Here is a 27,699-nt window from a genome sequence, read left to right on the forward strand (position 1 = left end):
AAAAATGCCACAAGGAACTGACATAATGAAAAAACAGACTGCATGCAAGAGTAAACCCAGACTAGGAAGCCACAGACCTACCCACTATCTTCTAGCTGTTTACCTTTCCCTGCTTCGTTTTCTCAACTTTAGAATACAAACAGCTCATGTGCATAGTTCACATGTATGTGTAAGGATTTGAGAGAGTTGAATGATTTGCAAACTGTAAAGAACTGTGATAAATGTTATCATACCCCTCCGGAAGCACAAGGAGCAGTATAAATGAGTAATTTATGATTGACCAATTCAACTGGCCAGATAACAAGTCTGGAGAATGTCCAAAAGTAGGGAGAAAATGGGAATTAGCCTTTAAGTAAATGAAACAGCATGAAGGCACTGCAGACTTAGATCAATGTTTTCCAAACTGTGGGTCATACAACCCATTAATGAGTTGTGAAATCAATTTAGTGGGCTGAAACCAGTGGGATTTCTAGCAAAATAAAATAGAACAGAAAATATCAGAATGTAATACAGTTGCATCATTGTCAAGAAATTTGAAAGTCACTGACATACACTATTAGAAAGCTTAAGAAAGCTGTGCCCTCATTATAAATTTTAAAGATGCAGATATGGATAATAAGTTTCTTAACATATATTTTTATAAGGTTGACAAATAAAACCAAGGCAAAATTCATAAGAGTGTGTGTGTGTGTATGTGTATATAATATATCCTACAGTTAGTCTCCCTAGTCACACCTCCAACCAAATTAATACAAAAACAACAAATGAAAATCTTCCTTAACATAATTTCGTGTAAAAAAAAAAAGTGAAGATGGGAGGAGGATAAGGAGACCAAAAAAACCAAACAACTGTTTAGATCACAGATCACAGGCAGTGTAAACATTCTGTTTTATGGGCTAATGAGTTCCAATGTGGTGTACTCTGCTCAGTTCTGGGTAGCACATACTAAGGGGTACTCTGAGAGGAAAAGATGCAGACTCGCAGGACACAGAAGACCCTGAAAATAGAACACTATCCTGGGAATGCTCAGCCCAAACAAGAACGAAGAGGTTTGTGGCTGCTGCCTTCAACCCAGATCACATCGCTCTCTTCATTACATTTAACCTTGTGAAAGCTTGCCACTGCACTTAGAATAAAATGTGAATTGCTCCTACGTCCAGCCCTGTCTTTTCTTCACTCAGTTCCAGCAGACAGAGCTTATCCTGTATCCACCCTTTATATGAAATGCTCTTCAGTCTACCTGGGACATTATTTCATAGCTGCCCCTTTTACATCCTTTGCATCTCACTTTAAATATCACCTTCTCAGAGGGGACTTGCTCCATCTCACCCTCTACAAATTAGTTCCCCAACTGGCCATTTTCTGTCATATCACTAATAATTCATCTTAGTTTTTTGTTTGCTTTATTATCTATTTCCTCCCACCATAAGGTAAGCTCCCTGAGGACAAGGACTTGTCTTGCTCAGGCTACATTCCTTGTCTCTAGAATAGCACCCGCATATAATAGGTTTTTAAATCAATCAGTTCAGGCAGAATAAATAAATTGTACATGGAGAACTCCTCCACTTCCCCCTTTCTTTTTCTGCACCTTCATCACTTCACCACCACCATAAGCAAGTGAACATTTATACGGCTTATTACAGTGTTAAGAAAACACTTGCATTCATTATATTATTTGGTCAGGAATTGTTTAGGAGTTAAGGGACAACATAGGATGGTTATTACCTGCATTTCCAGTTTTATAAATCCAGACACTGAGTTTTAGAAAAGTTAATAAATGGCTTGATAAAGGTCCCACAGAGCATGCAAATCCCAGTGTTCATTCTTTCAGAAGAAAGTAAGAGGAAAAACATGGCTGGCACATCATGAGCTGGGGAGATACAGTCAGTCAATAATCAGAGTGGAAAGTCAGAGGACACCAAACTGTAAAGGGCGCTGAATGCCAGGTCAAGGACCTTGCATGACATTCTTCAGGCAACAGGGAACCAAGGAGGATTTTGAGGAAAGTAACACAATCAGATAGTGTCTCTGAGGAAGATAACTCTAGTGGAAACATACAGAATGGATTATGAAGAAAAATATCAGAAACAAAAGAGGGTAATCTCCTAGTCCAGATGTGAAATAATTATCGAGTAAGGAGGAGGGAATGAGGGAACGGAAAGTAGAGATATTTTGAGACAATGTATGTGGTGGTAGCAGGGAGGAAGAAGAAAAACAGGTAAAGACCTGCTAGGATATTTTTCAGTTTTGAAGATCTGAACATAGTTTGAACATGCAACAATATCAGATTTAGTATTTGTAATTCTCAATCCTTATATTAAAGGAATTACTACTATGCTGTCATACTTTTAAGAATTGGTTCTGAAAACTAATTGGAAACGTGGCCACCTATACAATTTTATTTGCTACAGAAGACAGAACTACAGGTTTTATTGTATGTTGATTTATCATGGAATCAAAAGATAAAAATAAGAGACACCAAATGAACAGACAATTGAAAATGCAAAGACTTGCCAATCTCTTAAGGATTGTTAAATACAAACATAGTTTTTGGAAGTGCACAATCCTATTAATGAATTAAAATAAGTTAAAACCGTATCTTGATTTTTCAACAAAAATGTATTTTGAAAATATAAATGCGTAAGACATTTTTAAAATCCTATATATCTTTGCATTTTAAAATTAAATTCCTGAAAATACCTCCTTCCCAAAGTTAAAAGAAATTTGGCTCCAGTACAAACTTTGTTTAAAGTAAACTTATGTAGATTTTTCCTTATGAACTACATAGAGATCTCATTTATTTATAGTTTCACTGAAATGTATACCTGCTCTATGGATGAATCATGCCCTATAGATTGTATCCTCAGTAAAATTAAAAAATGAATCAACATACAATAAAATCTATAGTTCTTTTGTGTTTTCTATAAGCAAAATAAATTTGCATAGGTCACCACTTTTTCAATTACTTTGCAGTGCCAACTCTGAGAAGAAAACTTAAATTTGCTCTTAAAAATATATGACAACATAGCAGAGTAATACAATTAAAAATTAGGGTCAATTTGTCATCAAGAATGTCTGTCAGGATTTCTATCCTTGCTATTTTATATATATTATGTTAGAGAATTTTCTTGATTCTTCTAAGGAGGATTTTTATGGGGTCCAAAGAGCCTTAGTAGACTAGAGTCCAAATTTTAATTATTTGTATATAATGCACTGTGCTTAATGAACTTTCGTTTTAAACAATCAAAATCTTCAGTTCACAGAGAAGACAAGAAGGGATAAAGGAAATTTTCTTATTTTAAGGATATATTTTTTTCTCAAAATAATACGTAAAACAAAAAATACTTGTGAAAAAAATTAATATTCTATGATTCATCCATTAAGAAAACAGTCTTATTTCTATTTTTTCACTGCTGTATTTCAGGTATGTCTTAGAATGCTTAGTAATTATGGGCATGAGCATATATTTTATTTATTTATAATGTGTATATATACACACATTTATGTATATAACAATATATTATATATTATATAAATATACATAATGTTTATATATTACATATATATAATTACGTGACCCTAGGTGAGTTGGTTTTGATAAAACTTGGTATTAGAAACTCATAATGAATTATTAAATCTATTAAAATTAATTTTACTCCATAATTTCTACTAGCATATCACCTCAATTTGGAGATGCATATATGTTCTTAAATTCTGTTTAGAACTTTTACAAGAGGCAGTATCAGGCAAATCAAACAAAACGAAACTGAGTTTCATATAACACTGGATCCTTCGGGCTGGACGACTACAGCAGGCTCAGAGACAGTCTGCAAAGCAGTATGTAAACAACACACGTGTGTGCATGAGCAGGGGAATGTGCAGGTGTGTGTATGTAATTGTAGCCTGGCATTTCTATCTAAACTAGTGACAGAATGCTTTTATGACATTCTTCTATTCAGATAAGTAACATAAAGTGAAAACGTTGTCTACTACTGACAAATGGCACTGGCTTGAAACAGTCTAAGGTTTGTTTTCTCTATAGAAATCCTCCACTCTCAACTTTCCCAATAAAACTTTATTAAAGTGCTGGGCAAATTATATGCATTTCTTATGGAATTTCATGTCAAATTTCTTTATTCAGGAAAAATTACAATGCTCTATAAAAATAAATGTGAAGTGAAAGGAGAAAAAACTGTTATTCAGCATCAGTGCGAAATTTCATTTTCTCAAAATACTTGACAAAATTGAAATCCCGTTAAAAATGCAAAGCATTATCTTTCCAACACTCTTGAAATTAGGATACAATATTTTGTAATTTAGCGAATACTGAGTACTTATTTACATTTCAGGTACTGTTTTAGAAATATAGAAACATTCGATGACAGGTTCAAGGCCACACAGAACCTTAGGTAACAAAGCCGGGAAAACTTAAAAACTCCAGTCAATTAATTCAGATGTTCATTTCACTACTTTGTTATTTAGTATAACTCATTTATTCCTCATCAGGACATTTAAAAGGTTTTTATTTCATATCTCAAAACAATTTTATAAAAAAAAATAGCTTTCAATGAAATTATGACACCAAAGACGAGCACCATTAAATCAAAGCCAACTTATTTTTAACATAACTTTTACTTAATTCTGATTGTCACCATTTGATCTAAGTCCTGTATTTACAAGAAGAATATATGATTTGAGGAGTTTTAAGATAAGCCCTATCACTCCTTTTAAGTTACCCAATTTAAAAATTATCTCTTTTAGTAATTTCTATTATTTCTAAACAATAACACTCAAAACTATATATGTTATTTTAATAAATAAAAATTTACAAACTACTATTGTATTTTTAAATGGTCCGGTGAAGTCTTCCAAGAGACAGCTTAATCACCATATTATCTATTATTAAATGTAGAATAAAAGGACTTTTCTATGGCAATAGTTACACCAGATTTATCAGTATTTTTTTTTTTTACTCAATGTCTGCCTGAGGTCAAGTTAACAGAAGTATCCAACTGTCATATTAGAGGAAACCTTATACCTAATAGAGAGTTGCAGGCATCTGTTCAGGACCTGGTGATTTTCAAAATAGTTTTATTAAGAATGTAAGAGCTGGCATGTAATTGGTACACCTCTTATCTTCTAATGACACATACGCAAAGTAACTGAATGAAATTATATTGTGTCTCTTACCTAAAGAATGTGCAGCTGTGGTTTTTGAGCTGAAAAACCGGCCAAGCCCAAGATCTCCAAGTTTTACCACCCCAGTGGCTGTAATGAACACATTAGCTGGTTTTATATCTGTGAATAAAGGAAGGGATCAGGTAAAAGATGATAGACATTTTAGAAATTTTAAAGGAATTAAGAACTACTTTTCATGATAGAATTTAAAATTTATTTTAATCATGAAAGTTTGAATTATGGACCAATTAGTTTATTTTGAATAATTCTGATATATCCTAATACCTAGAAGTTCTCGATTCTCTGATAGACAGCTAATCATCAATGTACTATGATGAATGTGATTATTAATTTCTATTTCAAATGCATTTTGTTTTCCATTCTCAAAAAACCTGTGAAATTCAAAGTACAAAATACACGTGTCCTTTTGATATCAATTTTAAATAAAATATCTTACTAAAGATTAACGTACTGGTAGATTTGCATAAAATATAAAACCACAACACTATTAGGCATATAATTATTTACTTAGATGGCTTTAAAAATCTTAATTGCATAAATGAATTGTATTAAAATTTTTCACACTTCAGTATCAGTGGATCAATTACTCATTGATGTAATCTTAACATACTCTGCTCAACCACTTGACTGATAAGAATGCTGAGCTAATACTGAATATTAAAAATCTAAGTGGTTATGATATACATTGTTTAATTGAAGAAACAAAAAACTCTTCCTTAAATATATTTGATTGCTGTCTTCTCTTTACCAACAGCATCTTACTGGTTTGTAAGATGCTCATAAGAGTCAAGCAGAAGATTAATTTACATTCTTATTTAAAATCAAGTAGTGCTTTATTTAAAGGTTTAACATTCTAGCACAATTATAATTTGAAAATAATTACCTGAAAAAGTATGGTATTACGTAATGACTGGAAGACATTTACTTTAAAGAACTTATATCATTTAAAACAAGATTAAAAGTTCTTAATGATTTTATCTTACCTCTATGCATGACTCTTCGAGAATGCATGTGTTCCAATGCACTGCAAAGCTGAACAAAGTACTTCCAAACAGTTCTTTCAGGAATTAGCCTCTTTTGCTTCTTAAAATGCTTTTTGAAAATTAAAAATAAGAATTATAAAATCTAAAATTTCTCAAGACTGGATTCTGATAGGAAAAAAATCTGTAAGTCAGAAAAACACCTAATTTTATCTACCATTATCAGCTGAAAAGCATATGATCTTTATACTGAAATGATTCCAAGAATTTTATCTGACATAATGGCTTAAGTTTTTTCCTATTATAACTAAGGTTGGCAGAAACTGTGTAACGGTACATTTTTGTGACGTCCCACTATTTCAAAAAATTAACATCTAAAACAATTTCTTGTCTTAAAAGGAAGATGTCAAATTTGATTTTAAGAAGAGCCAGAATAAAAGAGTCTAGATACCTGTAGGTAATTACATTCATTAAAAGACAATTCTTCTCCTGGCAGAAGGTTTCACTACAGAATTCCTTTTAAATACTGAACCACCCTGGTGATTTGAAATATCACAATTTATTAAAAGTTAAATAAATAAAAGGAATTTATGTAGAAAGTTTTCATGAATATTTCTACTGTACAACGCAAGTCAAACTTGTACTCTGCTTTGAATGAATGAAACTAAACTCCACGGAAGAAAAACCTTACAGGAATGCCCAGGCAAAAAGCTGACAGCACCAACAGGCTACTTAGGAGAGGGGTCCTTGCACATAAGAGGGCAAATACTACAATAATTGTAAAACCAGAGGTACTTATTTATGCTCATTTTTTCTACAATAAATCTGCTAGAAGACTATACTAATAATATACTACTTCAAGGACAAAGTTCTTAGCTTTGTAAGACTTACAAAGATTCAATACATAAAAATTATTTTTCAAAAACAAAATGCAAGTGGTTTCCCATTTAACAATACTTATAAATAACCAACATGAATACTGCATTTTAACTGGTTTCCATAAAATTTTCTAATAATTTTAACTGTTTTAAAATATATATATTAAAATTTAAATATGTACTTTAATGCAATTTATCCAAAGATATCCAAAGATATTTTGAGAAGTCCAACTAAATTGATTTTTTGTTATTGAATATGGAGGAACTATACTTGAGAAAATTCTAAAACAGCTACCTTTCAGTTTTTACACCAGTGACCAGCTGAGGGCAGGCTGAATGGAAAAACAGTACAGGAAATCCGCTGATATCCCTACTTCATACTGAGCAAAAAATTATATCTACTGTCTCATATGTACTCAACGTATGAACCAAAGGATAAATCTTTAAGGAAAAGCTAATAATCTTAGGTTAATCTTTCTTATAACACATACTACAGAAATAAATTTATTAGCAATTTCAATAGCTATTACATCAGTAACATTATATCCCAAAGAATAAAAAACAATTAGATGACCAGGTAATTAAAAAGCAAATCAGGGTCTTACTAAAATGTTAGAAACCTCCCATATCATGTTTCAAGACTATGTCTTTTTAATTGCAGACTGTGTCAACATCAGTTCTCATTCAAAGGGGGTAATGTTGCAAAATCAGTTCTTTACACATAATTTTCTTTCAGACTTGGAATGAGTCCAAATAAACCCTGCATATATGTGCTCTCCCTGATGCTGGATTAGCATATCAGAGGACTGTTTGATGTCAACAGGAAGATGGGGACCAGGTTTCTTTTCATTCAAAAATAAATATACCATATCATGTACATATCAGACCATGAAAACAAATTTTTATGCTTTAATACAGATTTTGAAATCATCATAATTATAATGTAGTTGGAAGTTTACTTTTTAAATACCATTATAAAAAAGAAATCAAGTCTAAAAGAAAAGGCATAATTTAAAAATTGCCCCCAAATTGCACAATAGGGAAGACATTACCGGACCAAGATGATCTGATTATTTTCATGTTTTTGTATTCTTTGAGACTGTAGCTTACAAGTTAAAACTGATGACAATAAGCTGAATTCAATATAATACTACTCAGAATGGCCTGGCAAGAGTTAAGTATCCAAATTAGTTATAGGCCTTTGAAGAATAACATGAATTTGATTTTTTCATAAAATAAAGGCAGTTTCATTATGCTATTAGTATCTCTCATTATTTTTAATAAATGTCTGCTTAAACATATGTGGTTTTTAAACCATTCCTTAAGTATAGGGTTTTTTGGGTTTTGTTTTTTTGTTGTTTTTCGAGAAAACCAACACCTAAAATGAGAAGAGCCTGTCTGTTCTGATGGTGGCACTGTTGGCTATCTCTTAAAAGAGGATGAACGGCAAAAAGGCAATGAAAATTTGAATTCTTTTTACTATGGGTAAAATGTATATTAGCACTACAAAACAGGAACTTCTATAAAGCCAAAGAAATAAAAAAAAAGAAAGAACAACCTTCTCTTAAAATTTATTCTAATAAACACATATCTTCTTAAAAGTTAATCATCTAGCCAATGAGCATTATTGTTTGAAAATCCTGTTTTCCCTTGAAAAAAGGCAGCTCTATATAAATGGTTAGCTCTGATTAAAAAAAAAAAAAAATCTAATGCCAACATGTAAAAAGTAAAAATGTACATATATTTGTTATATAGCAAGTTTCTAATATAGCAATAAATAATGTAACCAATACATCTAAAAGTTGGAACTAATATAAATATTTATAAGAAAATGAAAGAATATGTGACAGGGTGCTTTTACCATATTTATGCTATGAAATAGAACTGCAACTTTTTTTGTAGTTGAAAATAAAGTATCCAAAAATTTATGGGCAGGCAAAAATCAACACCCATATACACCTGATAATTTGGACATAATTTTGTTTAGTCTTTTTTTTTTTTTTAAGTAGGCTAGTCTTTTCTCTATGCAAATCTTCAAATACTAGTTACTTTAAAAGCACCTTTTGTACTGTTATCAAAATTATTCAAAGAAATACTGGATATTATTCAAATAGAAAAATCAGATGTGACAAAAAGTTAATCAATTTACATACAAAATGTATGTATATACAAACATCAGATTATATTATTTCTGACTTATGTGTAAGATTACCAACATTTCACTTAGGTGAAATTCAGCATTATCTGGTAAAACCCATCTGCATCACCATCTAAGTGATTTATATTAATATAAAAAGAGCTACAGCTGATCCAAGCTGTTTCCTTTCAAAGATTTTGGAAAAATAGTCACATCTTAATAGATACACTCTTTTTAAAATTATTAATCTCCAAACACCCTACTACAAATTAAACAACCAAGATCAAATCCAATTACATAGTGGACACTGAATATCTAAGTACCATTTTTGAACTCCATTGGGTAACTTGGTTCCTGCATTCTAGACATTACAACTCCAAGTAGAATATACACTGTTTATTTCTGAGTTATAGAATTATAATATTCTTCCTCAAAAAATCTCAGGAAAAGCTTCAATGATATTACCCAGCATAACCTCAACAGAGAAAGAATAGAAAATGATCTTATTTTACAAAAAAATTATTATTCTCTGTGGCATATCAAAACATTTAAGCATACAGTTTGACATGTTAATCTTTAAAAAAGAAAATTTCAGGCAAAATATCTGGAACTATTAGGGTCAGCTTCATGGGCAGGAAACCTGTATTATGCAGGTCTGGCACTTGGTTTAAAGCCCTGTTACTGCCGTTTTAAAAATTTTTAATATTTAACAAAGGGACTTGCAATTGTGTAGCCAATCCAGAGAATCATACACTAAGCATCCTTTAGAAATGTACTGCTGTGTTTAAAAAATATAAAAAACAAAACAAAACAAAATGCAATCCTGGTGTGCAAGGTGTGTTTGAAGAGGATTAGGAAAAATGTTAATTAAATGATGAGAAATAATGAAGTTATAAGAGAACTGGAATTACAGGCACCAGCTGCTCTCCATTTCTTTCAAATATCTAGTAAGAGGAAGTAAGTGATTTATGTTAAATATAAGGAAGCATTTCCTGCTTGGAGTGTTGTCAAATGTTTTAATGTGCCACTAACACAATCCATATCCATCTTATAATAATAGACTTGATTATAAGGTTTGACAGTAACTGGTTGTGTGACCTTGAACAAACCATTTAACCTTGATGGGTCTCAGCTTCCTAGTTTGGAGATGATCTATGAAGTCTCCACCACTTCTGAAATATAATCTGTGGGTCTACAGTCTTAGTTTCAAATGAAACAGAAATAATAAATGTCTGTTTGGCACATTTCATACTTAAAAATAATAGTTTCCTGGTATGCCTTATCCTTCATATATCCAATTAGTAACAACAAAAAAACTCAGAGATTCCTACTGGTCCATTTAATACTATAAAAGGTCTTAACATGAGATGACAAGGAGTTCTTGCTATAAGCTTGTAATTAGGTCAAACATTTACCATCAGAGGGGATGTTCCCAAATACAGCATTGCAATTATAATGCAATTTTATAAGACTATATTTTGTCGTGGTTATTTCAAAGAATCAAATGCACAGATACTGGGTGATGAAAAAGGATGCTTCTGGAAGTATAATGGGCAGTTCTAAGTGTGATTTTTAAATTAATCTTTCTATGTAAACATTTTTCTTTGGAAGGTACAATGAGTTATCAACAAACTAAACTTTACAAATATTTGCTATATACAATTGTGGGAAATTATATAAAATTAAAATTTTGGCATGTAATACTAATTTACAGTGCATAAGTATTTTCTCTCTTGGCACACTGAATAAAATTCAGATACCTTAAGTTGCATTAGAAGGTGTAAAGTAGAATGGGCCTTACAGTCATGGGATCACTGAGAATACTTATCACTAGCATCTTTTTATCTTCTTATCCAAGGTCTACCAGTCTTTGTCTTTTCCTGTAATGTCTGAAAATCTATTAAGAGTGCTAAGCTGTTTTTAGATTATAGTAGAATATAAATATAATCAATTGATTCCCAAAAGTTAAAATTATGCAGGTTATTAATGCAAGCCAAAAATATATTTCATCTTAGGGTAGAAAATGTGAAACAGAAAATATTTTTCGGGAGCAATTACACCTTGAGGGGAAAAAAACCTCTTAAATTATTTAGCAAACAAGAAAAATAAGTACTCATAAAGTCACAAAACTTCCCCAAAACAGTTGCCTCCTGAAAACTGGTACATCAATATCAAGGAACTTATTTAGAATATTAAAAAACTAAATGATCAACAATAAAAACACACAAATGCAATAGAATTACTACAAAGAATGGTCCCTGCATTGCTGCCATGTGAATAATTCTTAAGAGAAGTTTCCACATTACTAAAACTGATAAGAAAATACTTGGAAATACTTAAAATGTTTTCTCTATTGCATCAGAGTACTAGTGATAAAGTGAGATTAAAAAGAATAGTCGGTCAGTCTTAGAGGAGACAAAGAAGGTCACAAAGAGAAACAGAAATATTTCCCTCTTTAATAAATTCTTTCTTGCTATGTTATACTAGACAACAGTAAGAGTTGAAGAGATATTTTAATTTTCATAATGAACAAAGAAAACACAGCAGAACAGTAAAAGTATCTCAATTGAAATCTAAAGGAGAGAAATTAAGATGCTTAACATAATGGTGTCTGAACCCTTATCTTTACTTCAGTGTCTACAGTTACCAAAATTACTGCTCGCGATGCTATTACATGGTTTACAAAAGGGAGTTTTATATCACTATCATCTTCAAATGTAAGGAGCAATAAGCTCCTTCAAAATTATCTTCAATTTTTTCCAAGCAAACAAAGATCAAAGTTCATACACCACCTTTTATTTATGCTCACAGAATTAAATAATGGTCATTTCATGGTATAAAGTGTTCAATTTCCTAAAATCTCTAAGTTCTATACTGCTTCAATTTCAAACTACTTAAGTATCAAGAAAAACACAAGTGATACTTTATCAGTAACATTGCTCTTTAGAAAAATTCTATATAACACACCTACATATACATACCATATGTAGACAAAAATTTATACAGATATAGACACATAGATGTACGTATATTATATAGGTACCTAAGTAAATGTATCTATGTGTGTGTATATATATATATAAAATGTATATTTTTAATTTATATATATAAAAGAATATTCAATCCTGTGTAGCTTTTTTTCAGATAGCGCTACTAACTTGTAGGACTTCAGAATAATTTTAAAATGAAATATAAGACAGATGACGATCTTATACAAAAGTCTTAGTGAGAAACTGCATTTGGAATCACTGGCAGTTCTCATAATTGTCTGACATGGGCTATACACTTTGTCCAGACGCTGAAATGGAAAGTGTAGGTATCCTGGTAAACAATAAATCAGAGTTATCAAAGAGAGATGGGACTGCTGGGAAACCTTTATTGCTTTAAGGATCCAAAGGCCAAGAGTGTAAAAGACATTTCAAAGTGATTTTATTTCCAATACAACCTCTACATTTGGGTAAGTACAAATAAAAATGTGTCTGCAAATGTAAAAACAGCCAAACCAAGTAGGTGAACAAGATTTTTGAGTTACAATATTTGAAAATAACAGTTATCTCCAAAACATGGTTGACATTTAGCTAATATATTAATGTCTGCCATAAGCAGAATTCTAAGATGTACATCACTCCCCTAAATTCTCAAGTCCTGTTATATAATCCCATTCTCTTGAATGTGAGTAGGACATGTGAATATTATGAATTACTCTTCCCATTTTATATGATGTTATATAGAAGGGATTTTGCAGATGTAATTAAGGTCCGTAATCAGCTGACTTTGAGTTAATCAAGAAAGACATTAGCCTGAGTAGTCGTGACCTAATTGGGTGAGCCATTCAAAAACGTCAAGAGAGATCTGAACCCAGAGAAATTCTCCTGCTGATCTTAAGGGAACACAATGGCAGGTTGTGGAGACAAATGGGGCAGAAAACGGCCAGCAGCCTCAAGAACCTAAGGATACCCCCAGCTGACAACCAGGAGGGAAACAGGAACTTTAGCCATACAACTTCAAGGAACTGAATTCCCCCAAAAACCAGTGAACATGGAGTAAGACCCTGAACCTCAGTGAGCTCACAGCCCCAGATGGCACCTTGATTTCAATTTTCTAAGACCTTCAGCAGAGAACCCACTAATCCTGATCCACAGGAATCTAGAGTTAATAAATTTGTGTTGCTTAAAGCTGCTAAATTTGTGGTAATTTGCTATGAAGCAATAAAAAATTAATACAAAATACAACTGTAAACACATAAAAATCAATATGTAAAATTAATTTTATGTATATATAAACAAAAGGAGTTTTAAGGCTCCTAGCAAATTTAGAAGGAATGACCTACAGGTGGTAACAAGGTAGAAAACACAAAGTCAGCAATCTAAGAAGATAGCCTATACCTAAATATCCTAGAAATAAGAAACGATGGTCTTATTTATTTATTTTGCGCAGTGCCAAACTCCTGGCAGAAAACAGACATCCATTTAAATTATTTGTATTGCATATTTAACTAAAAAATATTTATAAGAATAATACTCATTTCCTCCTTAGCCACTGTGATATGGTATGACATTCTCTTGGCAGGTAACAAACCTCTGAGTTTCTTCTCAAAATATTTATTAGGTTACATTTTATTTCATTGATATTCTGGCGAAACAATTTTTAAAAATATATAATATTAAATACACACATTTATAGTTTCTTCTATTTGTCTCAAATTGACTTACCAATAGGTAGTTATAAATACACGTACTTACAAATAGTTCAATGAATGAAGTATATATTGTGAAATGAACCATGAAAATTTAAAATATGTTTCAGTAACATTTCTATTGACAAGTTGAAATTTTTAAATCTTCTTATTTATATATTTTTGAGATTAATTTCCTCTACACTGGGTCTTCATCACCAAATATGTTTCTTGACATTAGAATAGCGAAATAAACAGTATAATAAGACATACTACAAAATGGAGCATGTATGTGTCCAATTTAACTACAATAAAGAAAATATATGGCATATACAGCACAATTTAACTGAAATCTGTTTTGTAAGGTCGATTTTCCTTTAAAATTTTGATTGCTGATAATGAAGAAATTATGATGAAAAATTCTAGATTTCCTTTTATCCTAAAACTCATCTGGGAAGTATTTCATCTGACCACAGCCTCAGGTATTCCTTTGTCACTAATTAGAGAAATACTGAATATTTCAACTATAAATTGCTTAATTATATTTGTCAGTCTGCTCTGAACCAATTAATTATTTACTTGTAAAAATCTTTGATGCAATGCTATCCAGAGGTTCATTTCTGGAATACAGACCAGAAGCTATATTTCCTCTTCTACCCCAATTAAGCTGAAGACTTGAGAGAATGAAATACATTGCTATGATGCACAATGATTTACAATATTACTCACTAAAAAGAAATGAATCATGTTCATTACAATTCAAGCATTCACTGCTGTCCTTTACAAAGCTTTAAGCCACTGTTCTATTCCTTCACAAAAGAAGTTCCTATGATTTTTTTTCCTGATATAATCTATCTTATAAAGAACTGCTGACAGAACTAATAAGCATGTTCAGAAAACAATTTTAGAATTTCTTAACTACCCAACCCCACTCCCGTAAAAAAATACACTGAATATCACAGCAACTCTCTATGAGACCAGAGCATAAAGCAGCAGGAAATTGTTGTGACAATTATACAACCACCCATGTTATCTACTGAGCCCTGGAACAGAGAAGTGTAATAGAAGTAAAACAACCAACTTCTATACATCTATTCACTACATATTTATCGAAGTTGGTACTATGAGCTAGGAACTGAAGACAGCCAGGCAAGAAAAGCCAGCATGGTCTCTGTGCTCAAAAGAAATTTAAGTCTAATGGGAAATACAAACACCAATAAAATAATTACACACATAAATACATGATTATATTACTAAGTCTTATGTAAGAAGGGCACTCTGGGAGCACTTACACCATAAAGTACTCTATGAGTGAAAGGAAAATGCTTGAGGAAGTGATACCTAAGAAGTACAAGCAGAAATAAAGTCAGCCAAGAATGGAGAAGAGCATCCCAGGTAAAATAAAATCACATTCAAGGAAATGAAAGGCCAATATGCCACAGCAAGAGCAGGAGTCAGATTCTATAGCAAATATATGCTGAGCACAAGCTCTGTGCCAGGCACTGCTCTAGGCACTTGGGATATGTGAATACACAAAACGGACTCTGATCCTCTCTGAGGGAGCGTATCTTCTATAGAACACCAGGCTTGCTGAATCTTGCCAAACATTTTAGTCTTTACCCTTAAAGTGAAAACCTAGAAAGATTTGATTGAAAGGAGGTTTTCCTTTTGCTTTGTTTCTCTCCCCTCTAATGTCTTTTTTTTTTTTTTTTTTTTTTTTTAATTTATTTATTATTATTATACTGTAAGTTGTAGGGTACATGTGCATAACGTGCAGGTTTGTTACATATGTATACTTGTGCCTTGTTGGTGTGCTGCACCCATCAACTCGTCATTTACATCAGGTATAACTCCCAATGCAATCCCTCCCCCCGCCCCCCTCCCCATGATAGGCCCCGGTGTGTGATGTTCCCCTTCCCGAGTCCAAGTGATCTCATTGTTCAGTTCCCACCTATGAGTGAGAACATGCGGTGTTTGGTTTTCTGTTCTTGTGATAGTTTGCTAAGAATGATGGATTCCAGCTGCATCCATGTCCCTACAAAGGACACAAACTCATCCTTTTTTATGGCTGCATAGTATTCCATGGTGTATATATGCCACATTTTCTTAATCCAATCTGTCACTGATGGACATTTGGGTTGATTCCAAGTCTTTGCTATTGTGAATAGTGCTGCAATAAACATACGTGTGCATGTGTCTTTATAGCAGCATAATTTATAATCCTTTGGGTATATCCCCAGTAATGGGATGGCTGGGTCATATGGTACATCTAGTTCTAGATCCTTGAGGAATCGCCATACTGTTTTCCATAATGGTTGAACTAGTTTACAATCCCACCAACAGTGTAAAAGTGTTCCTATTTCTCCACATCCTCTCCAGCACCTGTTGTTTCCTGACTTTTGAATGATCACCATTCTAACTGGTGTGAGATGGTATCTCATTGTGGTTTTGATTTGCATTTCTCTGATGGCCAGTGATGATGAGCATTTTTTCATGTGTTTGTTGGCTGTATGAATGTCTTCTTTTGAGAAATGTCTATTCATATCCTTTGCCCACTTTTTGATGGGGTTGTTTGTTTTTTTCTTGTAAATTTGTTGGAGTTCTTTGTAGGTTCTGGATATTAGCCCTTTGTTAGACCTAATACCATAAAAATCCTAGAGGAAAATCTAGGTAGTACCATTCAGGACATAGGCATGGGCAAAGACTTCATGTCTAAAACACCAAAAGCAACGGCAGCAAAAGCCAAAATTGACAAATGGGATCTCATTAAACTAAAGAGCTTCTGCACAGCAAAAGAAACTACCATCAGAGTGAACAGGCAACCTACAGAATGGGAGAAAATTTTTGCAATCTACTCATCCCCTCTAATGTCTTAAAGACTGATGGAGAAACGGATTTAAGGAATGGGTGCTGGATACTGGGAGATAGTTAAAAAGCTCTCTCTCTCTCTCCACATGAGAGATGATAGGGAGAGAAATGGAAAGGGAGCCAGGTGAAGAAATTTGAATGGATTTAGAAGGAAAAATAAACAGAATCTGGTGAGATTGAAAAGAAGAGGTAAGGGAGAGTGAAATGTCAAAAAAGAGTCCTGGTTTCCAGAGTGCACAACTAGATAAATTGGTGCCAGGCCTCGAGTTAGGGAATATGGGAGGATGGGTAGTCTGTAAGGAATTTGTTTACAGGCATATTGAGCCAATATAGAGTCAGAATTTAGAGAGTGCTCCATGCTAAAGATAAAAAATTGGAAGTCAACAAGAGTATAGACAGTAACTGAATACACAGGTATGAATGAGATCAGCTATAATGTGAGTCAGAACTAAAAAAAAAAAAAAGTCAAGGACTGAAACTTAAAATTCCATCATTAAAGGCCAGGAAGAAGAGAATGACTCAGTTAAGAAAAATGATAGTCTCCAGAGAGGTAGGAAGAAAATCAAGACACTGTGGGACTCAATAAGCCGGTGGAGAAGTGTTTTAGGAAGAAGGGTATGAAAAGCAGGGCCAAATGCTGCTGAGAGATCAAGCAGAATGAAGACTGGACACAGTCCTTTGGCTTTCATGATAGAGGTCATTGAAGAGCTATTACGTGTGGTAGGTTGGAAAGAGAGTCAGGAGTAAGCGTCTGACTGTGAAGGAAAAAAAAGAACTAGGGTAGTAATTGAAGGAAAAAGCAGGCAGAGGTGAGGGTGGTAGGACTTAAGAGCATCTTCTGAGATTATCTTACTTAACATAACAACACAGGCTGGGTACAGTGGCTCACACCTGTAATCCCAGCACTTTGGGAGGCTGAGGCAAGTGGATCACCTGAGGTCAAAGTTCGAGATCACCTTGACCAATATGGTGAAACCCCGTCTCTACTAAAAATACAAAAATTAGCCGGGTGTGGTGGTGCACGCCTGTAGTCCTAGCTACTAGGAAGGCAGAGACAGGAGAATTGCTTGAACCTGGGAGGCAGAGGTTGCAGTGAGCCGAGATCGCACCACTGCATTCCCACCTGGGCGACAGAGTGAGATTCCATCTCAAAAAAATTAATTAAATAAATAAAATAAAATAGCAACACACCTCCTCTAAAATCCTTATTGCTTTTCTTTCTTTAATTTTTCTTAATTGATTTATCAACATCTGGCATATCATGTATTCTACTTGCTTTTAGCATTTGACTTCTCCACTGGAAAATAAGTTTCTTGAATGAATGAATGAATGGGGAACAGGTGTGTGTGCATGTATATACATGTAAATATGTTTAAAATAACAGTGACCTGAGCATATTTAAATGATGAGAGAAGGAACTCAGAAGTGCACAATGGTTATGAATCTAGGACTGGGAACAGATAATGATAGGAATTAAGATTTCTGAGAATACAGGCAGAGAAAGGGTAGAGAACCCAGGTGGAGGGAAACATAACAATACCTCCTATCTAACAAGAATATGGTAACAGGAGAGAAGGAGGAGAGAACAGTAACAGACACAAGTAGGTCTAGCAGGTTCAGTCATGGGAAGGTGAGGGTGCTCCTGTCTAGTGACTTTTAAATACTCTGTAAAACTGGAGGAATAAAGACAACTTTGAAGAGTAGAAAAGAGTAGATTTGTATGATGCAAGGAGGCTAGAAGCGTAGTGATCAGAGGTTTAAATGGAATAAAGAAAATGTGAATACCTATGAGATATCATACATGCATAAAGACACAGATAGATGGATGGGTATGTGTACATACATTTGTACATATGTCTTCAAAATATATATATAAACATACTACATATTATATTATTTAACCATCATAATAACACTGTAAGACAGGTATTACTGACCCAATTTTATTGATGTAGAAACTGGCTCAATCATTAAGATTAAATAACTAGGACAACTGATTAAAATCCTTTAATTGCCATCTGAATTCACCAGTGTAGTTTCAGAGGTCCTGTTATAATCATTCCTTATAACCCGCACTTTTCCTTTATATAACTTATTACAACTGCAGGTATACAGTTTTACATTAGTATTAGTCAAATGCCTGATTATCCCACTAGATGACGAGTTCCAAAAAGCCATAAACCATGTACCTGGCACACAGTAAATGTCTAATAAATAAAAAAATAAAATATAGAGATATTTTTTAAAAGCTACAAATTGGTATTAACTATTTAAGGGACTAATTTGGCAATAGCTATTATTTAAAATGTGTATACTCTTACTCGGCAATATTTATACGAATCTATGTAATAGAAATAGACAATGGAGTATGTATAGATATAGTTGTATTGATGTAGATAAGGCTTTGTACTTGAGATTTCTCTGTAAGAACAAAAATGAAAACAATCCAACTATCTATTAACAAAGTAATAAAATAAATCGTGATGTGTCTGAGAAAGAATACGTGTATCAGTATATATTTTTATATTTAAATGGGTATAAAGATAGTAAGTAAAGTTGGGAAGGTTTTATGCACGTAACGGTTAGAGGTTATTTCTGGGACATGGGAATGAGGGAGAAAAAGGAAGGACCATATAAATACAATTGGGTCAGTAATACCTGTCACATAGTTTTATTATGATGGTTAAGTAATATATAGTATGTTTATATGTATACTTTTTAAAGACATATGTACTAATGCATGTACACATATCCATCCATCTACTTAAAGACATATGTACTAGTGTATGTACATATATCCAACCACATATCAATCTTTCCTACCTGCCCAGGAAATCAACTCTTTATCTACACTAAACAACACAGGAAGTCAGCGTGCTATAAGTTAGACTTGCAGGAAGCCAGACTGCTCTCTCTAGTGACAATCTAGGAAGCCAAACAGTAACTTCTATAACAATTGAATAACAACTGACAGCTTCCCTAATTTCGTCCCTGCTTCTAACTAGGACCAACCAGAGAAAGCCAAATATGTACTCCTAACCAATCACAAGGATACCCTGTTTCTAGTCAGCTGGTCTATAGCTTCTCTCTGTCAGCAGTCTCCCATCAGGGCATACCCAAAGGCTTCCCTTTTCTTCCCGCTATAAACCTTTCATTCCTTTGTCTGCTTTCAATTCTCTGCCAAGATGCAAGTGATGATTGGCTGACTCCCTTGCTACAGCAAGCTCGAATAAATAGCTTTTGTTTTTCTCATTCAGTTATTCTTGTTTGTTTCTAGATGGTTCAAGTTGTGTTCCATAGGAACAGAAGTTTAGCTGGGCACACGGCCAGCTGAATGAAGACTTTCTTTTCCAGCCTTCCTTGCAGCTAGATAGGTTCATGAGACTACATTCTGGCCAAGGGAATGAAGCTGAAAATGTTGTGTGACAGGCAGCACTCAGGAATGTGCTTTAAGATAAAGCCAGCATGTACTCTTTGTCCCTTCAAGCCTAGTGTGACTTGATAAGCTAGAAATAGGCTAGGTCTCTAAAATACTCTTGATAGAACAGAGCTACCATACTAGCCCCAGACTTTTACGTGACAGAGAAGTAATAAAAATAACAATAATAATAATAGCAGCAGCAGATACATTTACATAGCCTTACAATGTGTGAGGCATTCTTCTAAGCTCTTAATAAATGTTAATTCAATAATTACAACAATCCTATAAAGTAGGTCATATTATTACTTTGTTTTTTAGAAAATGTGACGCAGAGGAGTAACTGGCCCAAGGACAAACAGTTTTTAAGCTACTATTATTTAAGGGTTTCTATTAATTGCAGCTGAACTTAAACCCAATTAATATGCCCTTAGAAAAGAAGGTAAAACAATTTTTATGTGGGGTTGATATCCAAGGTCTGACTGCAAATCCCACTTTCTTTGATGGATCCCCCCCAGAAATAGGTCAGGCTGCTCTAGAGTCTCTTTCTACCTCCTTTTACTCATGTCCAGAGACACAGGAGCAAGCATGGTCTGCTCAGAGAATCAAACAGCAAAACTTGACTTACAGAAGACAAGTATCTTGGTCCCTTTCCAAGTTGGTTTTGGTTTTAGATATTTAAGCTGACCAGTGGAAACATCACCAAGTAAACCAGTTTCAGAATTATGATCACTAATCATCTACTATTTATTACATATCTACCAGATAAGTCTTGCATTGAGGTCTTTAGTTTAAAATATCTAATATCCCTATATGTTTAACAGACAATTCTATTAGAAAAAACAAAACAAAATATTAAGACAATTTTTTAAAAACTTACCTTGATCATTCTGGATAGGTCACCAGCATCTGCTAGTTCCAAAACTATGTTTAGTTCATTATCTTCAATGAATGATGCATAATATTTTATTACATTTGGATGGTTGAGTTGCTGAGAAAATAAAACAGGCATCAGAAAGTTTTCTTACTGTAAATTTCTAAGAGTCACTTACAGTTTTGTAACTTAAGAACAAACTTAACTGTATTTTTTAAATTATAGAAATCTTAACATGACAGTATATTTTTCTTTAATGAATTTTGAAACAAATACTACAATTATTAAAAGTAAAAGGTATAATTTCACCTTAATATTATTAGAAATACTATATTTTACATTTAAATCTTAATTTAAAAGTACTGCTAAGCCCAATAAGTATATCAACAGATGCAAGAAGTAAATGACAGAATTAGGTCACCAACTGCTAAAAATTACATCCTCAAAATGAGAACTTTCATTTAGGAACACTCAATGATAAAGTAGCCCTTTTTACTCCTATTTAGAAGTTATGGCTGGTCCTAGAATAACTCCAGCTAGCAGACAAAACACAGCTGGTATCTACTATACTATATCTAACTATTGCTTTTATATCAAATAATATACAGGACTTATTTATATGAGCCAATTCATAAAATCATCCCTAAGAAAAATTTTACCTTGTAGAAATACATGTATCAGTCCCTACTCATTTACAGTCCTTTTGTTCAATCTTTAAACACATTAATATGAGATGCATTGTTTCTCTGAGAAATTATGCAGAAAGTATGGGTGACTTTCTTCTTTCTACTTAAAGTTTTCTCCGCAAATTTTCTATGATGACGTGCTATTTCTACAGTAAAAGTTCACATATATTTAAGCCAGCTACTTCATGTGCCAAGAAATAACTACAACTAACAAAATAGTCAGAAAACATTGCTTTGACCTTACTTTTTTCCTTTTTGCATAAATCTGGTTCATTTTAGGCACTAACACAAATGGATGGCATAAAAAAACAGCCAAATCTTAACTAAAAGTTAAAAATACAACATAAGCCACAGCATTTCTCAAAAGAAACTTCACTATAAACGAATCAGTGCAGAAATAATTGAGGTCTCAGTCATATTTTTAGTAGATGAGAAACTAAAAAGCTAATTCCTGGCATACTCTTTAGATGCACTCTGTCTAAGTCTGGAAAAAGGTTTTGAAACATTAGAAAATGCATGTGAACCATTTCAATATAATACATGTTGAGATAATACTAATTTGCATTTATATTACTTAACCTTTAGAATATATCTTGTTGGGGTGGTCAAGAAAAAAAATTTTTCAATGTTTTATGCCCGTTTTATCTATTTCCTAGTTTGAAATGAGAAAAAAAAAGCTGGTCCTACCAAATGTTCTGATTATATTATTTAACAATAAATCCAAAAAATAACTATATTCTTCAATATACTGAAATTCAACCTTACATAATATTACTTGAAAATCAGTGTAGTGTAAGTCTTAAAAACCTTTTTGTGTTTAAGTGTGATATTTTAGTAAATCACTTTTATCACAATGTTATGTTCAAAAGAGTCAATAGTTCATTAATTACCTTAAGAAGATCTATTTCTTTGATGCAATCAGCACGTGCTTTGGCATCCATTAAATCAAATATCTAAAAATAGAACCCAGAATTATTTAATAAAATAATAACCTATGGTTCAAGCTATCATGTAAATTCATTTTAATACTCTACATGTAATTATATGTACACTAAGGAATTTTCTTTCTGATTAGCTTTTATTTATTATGGAGGTCTGCAGGTATCTTACGTTACCAACAACACTTACATTTTCAGCAGTCAGTATTTAAAAAATGGATAAAGAGAACAGTTAGATATCCTTTGACACTAAGGTCTTAAGTTCCAAAGAACAAAATTAAAGTTGTGATTATTAAGATGATAAAGTAATAGCTAATACATGTTGAGCAATTAATATATGCTAAATGTACTGCACAACCTTATGAGGATGATAATAGTAGTATTCCCATTTTACAGATGAAGAAGAGAAGCTTTAGAAAGCTAAGGAGACTGACAAAAGGTCACACAGCTAATCAACAGAGCAAGCAGAATTCATTCTTAGAATTATCCGTCTAGAACCCAAGCAGTGACCTATTAATCTGTTCCATCAAATCATGTCTAAAAGGTCTGATGTATGCATTTTTGACAAGGGTGCTATCATTTCAAGGGGGTGAAATTTGGTTCTTTGAGCAGAAGGGTGACAAAATTTTACTCTATTAAGTATAAAGTATAGATACACATACAGTATTGCACATAAACAGATGTATTTGTGGAATTAAAATTTCATGGGTAGAGGTAATTGGGAAGAAATGCCTAAAAAGGCAGTTTGGAGGGAAGATAATGAAGTAAAGGTTGAAAAATATTAACCTACCATTAAAAACATAAAAATAAAAAATACAATCAAAAAGGTATTTCATGTGTCTCTGAAAACACAAATCTCTCAAGGTTCTAAGTGTGTGGAAAATAACATTTAAAAAAGCAATATCTTAGAGACTGAAAAAAAAAAATCTAAGTCAGTACTGCAAGGTGATTAAAACTCTTGTGACATAACAAATTTTAAAAAATGACATTTTTAGTAATCAGCTTGATCAAGTCTTCCTGATTCAGCCAGCTAACATTCCAAGAAAAGGTACGATGTCAAAGGAGTGGCAGAATCCAAGTCTTTTTAATTAGAGAAGTAGTTATTAGACACCAGCAGAGAGGGCTGGCCTCTTTACACATGATGCTTTGAAATTCACTGCAATCTTATAAGATAGGTAGTACTGGCCACAATAACAAAATGAGGATTGAGGCTCAAAAATATTAAATAATATGCTTATGATCATAAAACTAGTAAATGACAGAATCTTGAAGCCAGGTTGTTCTAGCTCCACAGTCAGTGTTTTCTCAGTGAGCCAGGCTGTCATGAAGTCTAATGCACACACAACTAGCTAAGAAGTATTAAAATACATGTGTGTACAAAATGTAGCATTAGAGACCTAAGGAAGAAATTCCTCCCATGTATGGAGGGGGCAGCATTAGAGGTGAAGCTTGAAAGAATTACAGGGTTCTACCAGACAGAAACAAAAGATATCTAATGCATAAAGGTAAATATGGAATAAGGGTGTATAATTACAGCTTATGAGAGGCAACTTTTTCTAGATATCATTCTTACTATCCAAAGATACACAAAGTTCTAATTTTTCTTAATTAAAAAAAAACCATGAAGATATTAGATAAGATTATAAAGCAAAAATAAAATCCATAAACTCACTGCCTTAAAGAATTTTAGCTTTGGCTCAGTCCCTTCTATTTCTTGTACAAATGCATGTGCTTTTACATAGTGAAAATAGCAGTATATAAAATGATACACAGGCTGCGCACAGTGGCTCACACCTGTAATCCCAGCACTTAGGGAGGCCAAGGCTGGCAGATCACGAGGTCAGCAGATCGAGACCATCCTGGCTAATATGGTGAAAATCCATCTTTACTAAAAATACAAAAAAAAAAAAAATTAGCTGGGCAGGGTGGCTGGCGCCTATGGTCCCAGCTACTCTGGAGGCTGAGGCAGGAGAATGACGTGAACCCGGGAGGTAGAGCTTGCAGTGAGCCCAGATTGCACCACTGCACTCCAGCCTGGGTGACAGAGTGAGTCTGCGTCTCAAAAAAAATTAAAAATAAAAATAAAATAAAATAAAAAATAAAACTATATATATGCTTTTTCACCAACATTATTTTGGTTCTACTACTTCTAATGAAAACTTCAAGTATCAAATTTACGTTCTGCAACTTTTAATGTAAAATAGTTGAGCACTGCATACTGTTTAAGATTTGAAAAAATATAAAGCCTTAACTTAGTTAATGGTTTACAAAGAGAGACAGACTAGATTACATCAAGGTTTCTCCCATTTAATCAAATAACAGAAGAAGAAATATGTATGCCAGTACATACATTGAAGAGAGTTAACTTGTTTCTCCATTAACAGTAATTCTAACCATGTCAGCCACAGTGAACTCATGTTAACTACCATGATTTCAGAATGGAACAGAATGCAACACAATGAAACAACAGCAAGGAAAGGAAAAGGGGCTGGGGTTGGTGGGGGAAGGAAAGGACTATGAGTGGCAAATCACTATAATGAAGTTCGCATAAACTATCTAGTGAGACATGTTTTGGCAAACATTAAGCTGTTGTATACATCAAGTTTTGACAAAATGAGCAAGATATAAATGGACACCAATAGCAGGGGTTAAAAAAATACCAGTATTAAAGAACATACCATATGACACCATTTATGGAGGAAGGAAAAATCTTGTGGAAATTTTCTCCAAGAGCATCATAGTTTTAACTCTACACACAAATGATTAATATGAATAACCTGATCCTGAGTACAGACAAGCTTAAACTGTTAATGTCCACCCTTTCTACATATAAAAATCCATGCTGAGTGCCACCTTACTATCAGATTTTATTACAGGTACAAATAAGAAAACCATCTTGCAGTCCTTCAAGATGCACAGTGTCAGATGCAGAATGCAGACAGCAACACAGAAAATTAACACGCAAATTGTAAGTGCTACTTGTTCAAAGTGATGTAAGAACCTTAATGGGGGTGAGTATGGCTGGCTGGAAGGGCTCTCAATAACTGATTTATATAAGCAGGAATGCGTAATGCCATTCAGAAAAAATATATATATATACACACACACATATATACACACACACATATATATACACATATATATGTAAAATCAAAAGTTCTTGAATTGAAGGAATAAGCTTTACATTTAGCAATTTCATATAGAAATGCCATTCATTCCCCCAAAGGGATTACTATATTAACATGTTAAACAATAAAACAAACACTAATGGAAATAGAAAACTTTGAACTTGGTATTAGTTATAGGTATGAAACACACACTCACAGACTACTTGCACTTTAAATCAAAATGGCATGAGAAATAACTGATTCTTGACACATCATGAATGCTGATGCCCTTCTCAGGAAATGCTATTTACAAGGAATTTGAGATAACTCAAAGATATACTGGAAAGCACAAAACTATAAGTATATTAGATCTTGATGGAATTCCTGGTATTTTTGTTTGTTTGTTTTAGGAGACAGAGAAAGAATAATGCCCATACAGTACCAGTAATTAAAATGAAGAAAATCACAAACTTGGAGACATATATGTATCTAATCTCTCAGTAATCAATGTCTCTATGATGTGGAACATTTTTAAAAAACAAAAGAGGGTGAGTGAGATGAGAATGAATAATTTATGTATGAGTTTTAGGAAACCATAATGAGATACAACATATCAAGATAGAAACATGCTACATAGAAAATCTTTAATTCAAGCTACAAAAATTAATTTAGAATTACAATTGACTTTTATTTTTAACTGAATTTTCAATAATATCAAAAGTCACTCCTCAAACGCAGGGAGAAATAAGCATTGTTGGCACATCTAAAGCAAAACTAAATTCTGAGTCAAATACACTTAACTGGAAATACAGAAGTATCTTTCTTTTTCTCTTAGCCAACAAGTCAAGACGAAAATAAATAATGAATATTTAGATTACGTCATTCCCAAACAAAGATTCAAAGCTGTCTGATGATTTTATGAGCAAGAAAAAGCAGTATGTCTTGGGTGAAAATATGGACTTTGTAAGAATATTTTGCATATAATATGTACAAACAAGTCTTCAGGAGGCAGCATTTTCACTCAGCTCTACCAAAGCTTCTTCAGGTTTTTAAACTCATTTTATACTTGGTAAGAGCAAGGGATGAGCTATGGTTAGGCAAGTAATGACTGATAAATTCTTGGTATTCTCTGAATCATTTTAAAGGTTTTCTTTTGTCATCTTAAAATTTTGCCAAAATTACTCATAGCTAATGAAACTGAAAAGGTTAACACTAGATTTCTTTAAAAGGAAACAAAATCCTTCAAGTAACTTAACAGAAATATCCCCTTAAAAGGGCATATGTCAAATTGTTAGAAGAAAGACCATTTAAAATGCAGAAAACAAAGTACTCAAAAATATATACTAAGCAAATTTTTTGGTGTTGTTTTTGTTGTTGTCATTTTTGTTTTTTGAGACAGAGTCTTGCTCTGTCTCCAGGCTGGAGTGCGGTGGTGTGATCTTGGCTCACTGTAAACTCCGCCTCCCAGGTTCAAGCGATTCTCCTGCCTCAGCCTCCAAGTAGCTGGGACTACAGGCGTGTGCCACCACACCCAGCTAATTTTTGTATTTTTAGTAGACATAGGGTTTCACCATGTTGGCCAGGATGGTCTTTTTTTTTTTTTTTTTTTTTTTGAGACGGAGTCTCGCTCTGCCGCCCAGGCTGGAGTGCAGTGGCCGGATCTCAGCTCACTGCAAGCTCCGCCTCCCGGGTTCCCGCCATTCTCCTGCCTCAGCCTCCCGAGTAGCTGGGACTACAGGCGCCCGCCACTGCGCCCGGCTAGTTTTTTGTATTTTTTAGTAGAGACGGGGTTTCACCGTGTTAGCCAGGATGGTCTTGATCTCCTGACCTCGTGATCCGCCCGCCTCGGCCCCCCAGAATACTGGGATTACAGGCATGAGTCACCGCGCCCGGCTCTACAGCTGGAACCTTCCTATCACTACTCTTCAGATGACCGACT

General features: G+C 33.4%; 1 protein-coding gene across 4 annotated transcripts in view; it reads right to left on the reverse strand.

Annotated features, from left to right (window-relative positions):
- NEK7 (NIMA related kinase 7) overlaps positions 1 to 27,699 on the reverse strand; it is a 145,026-nt gene that overhangs the window by 32,453 nt on the left and 84,874 nt on the right. For all 4 annotated transcript variants that reach the window (XM_025401716.1, XM_025401733.1, XM_025401725.1 and 1 more), the window contains exons 4-7: positions 22,606 to 22,668; positions 21,036 to 21,146; positions 6,183 to 6,291; positions 5,191 to 5,298 (exon numbers count right to left, since the gene is read on the reverse strand). In XM_025401716.1, the coding sequence (XP_025257501.1) occupies positions 5,191 to 5,298; positions 6,183 to 6,291; positions 21,036 to 21,146; positions 22,606 to 22,668 (391 nt within the window). The remainder of the gene's footprint in view (positions 1 to 5,190; positions 5,299 to 6,182; positions 6,292 to 21,035; positions 21,147 to 22,605; positions 22,669 to 27,699) is intronic.

This window comes from Theropithecus gelada, chromosome 1 (genome assembly GCF_003255815.1).
Source record: "Theropithecus gelada isolate Dixy chromosome 1, Tgel_1.0, whole genome shotgun sequence".
Classification (NCBI taxonomy): domain Eukaryota; kingdom Metazoa; phylum Chordata; class Mammalia; order Primates; family Cercopithecidae; genus Theropithecus; species Theropithecus gelada.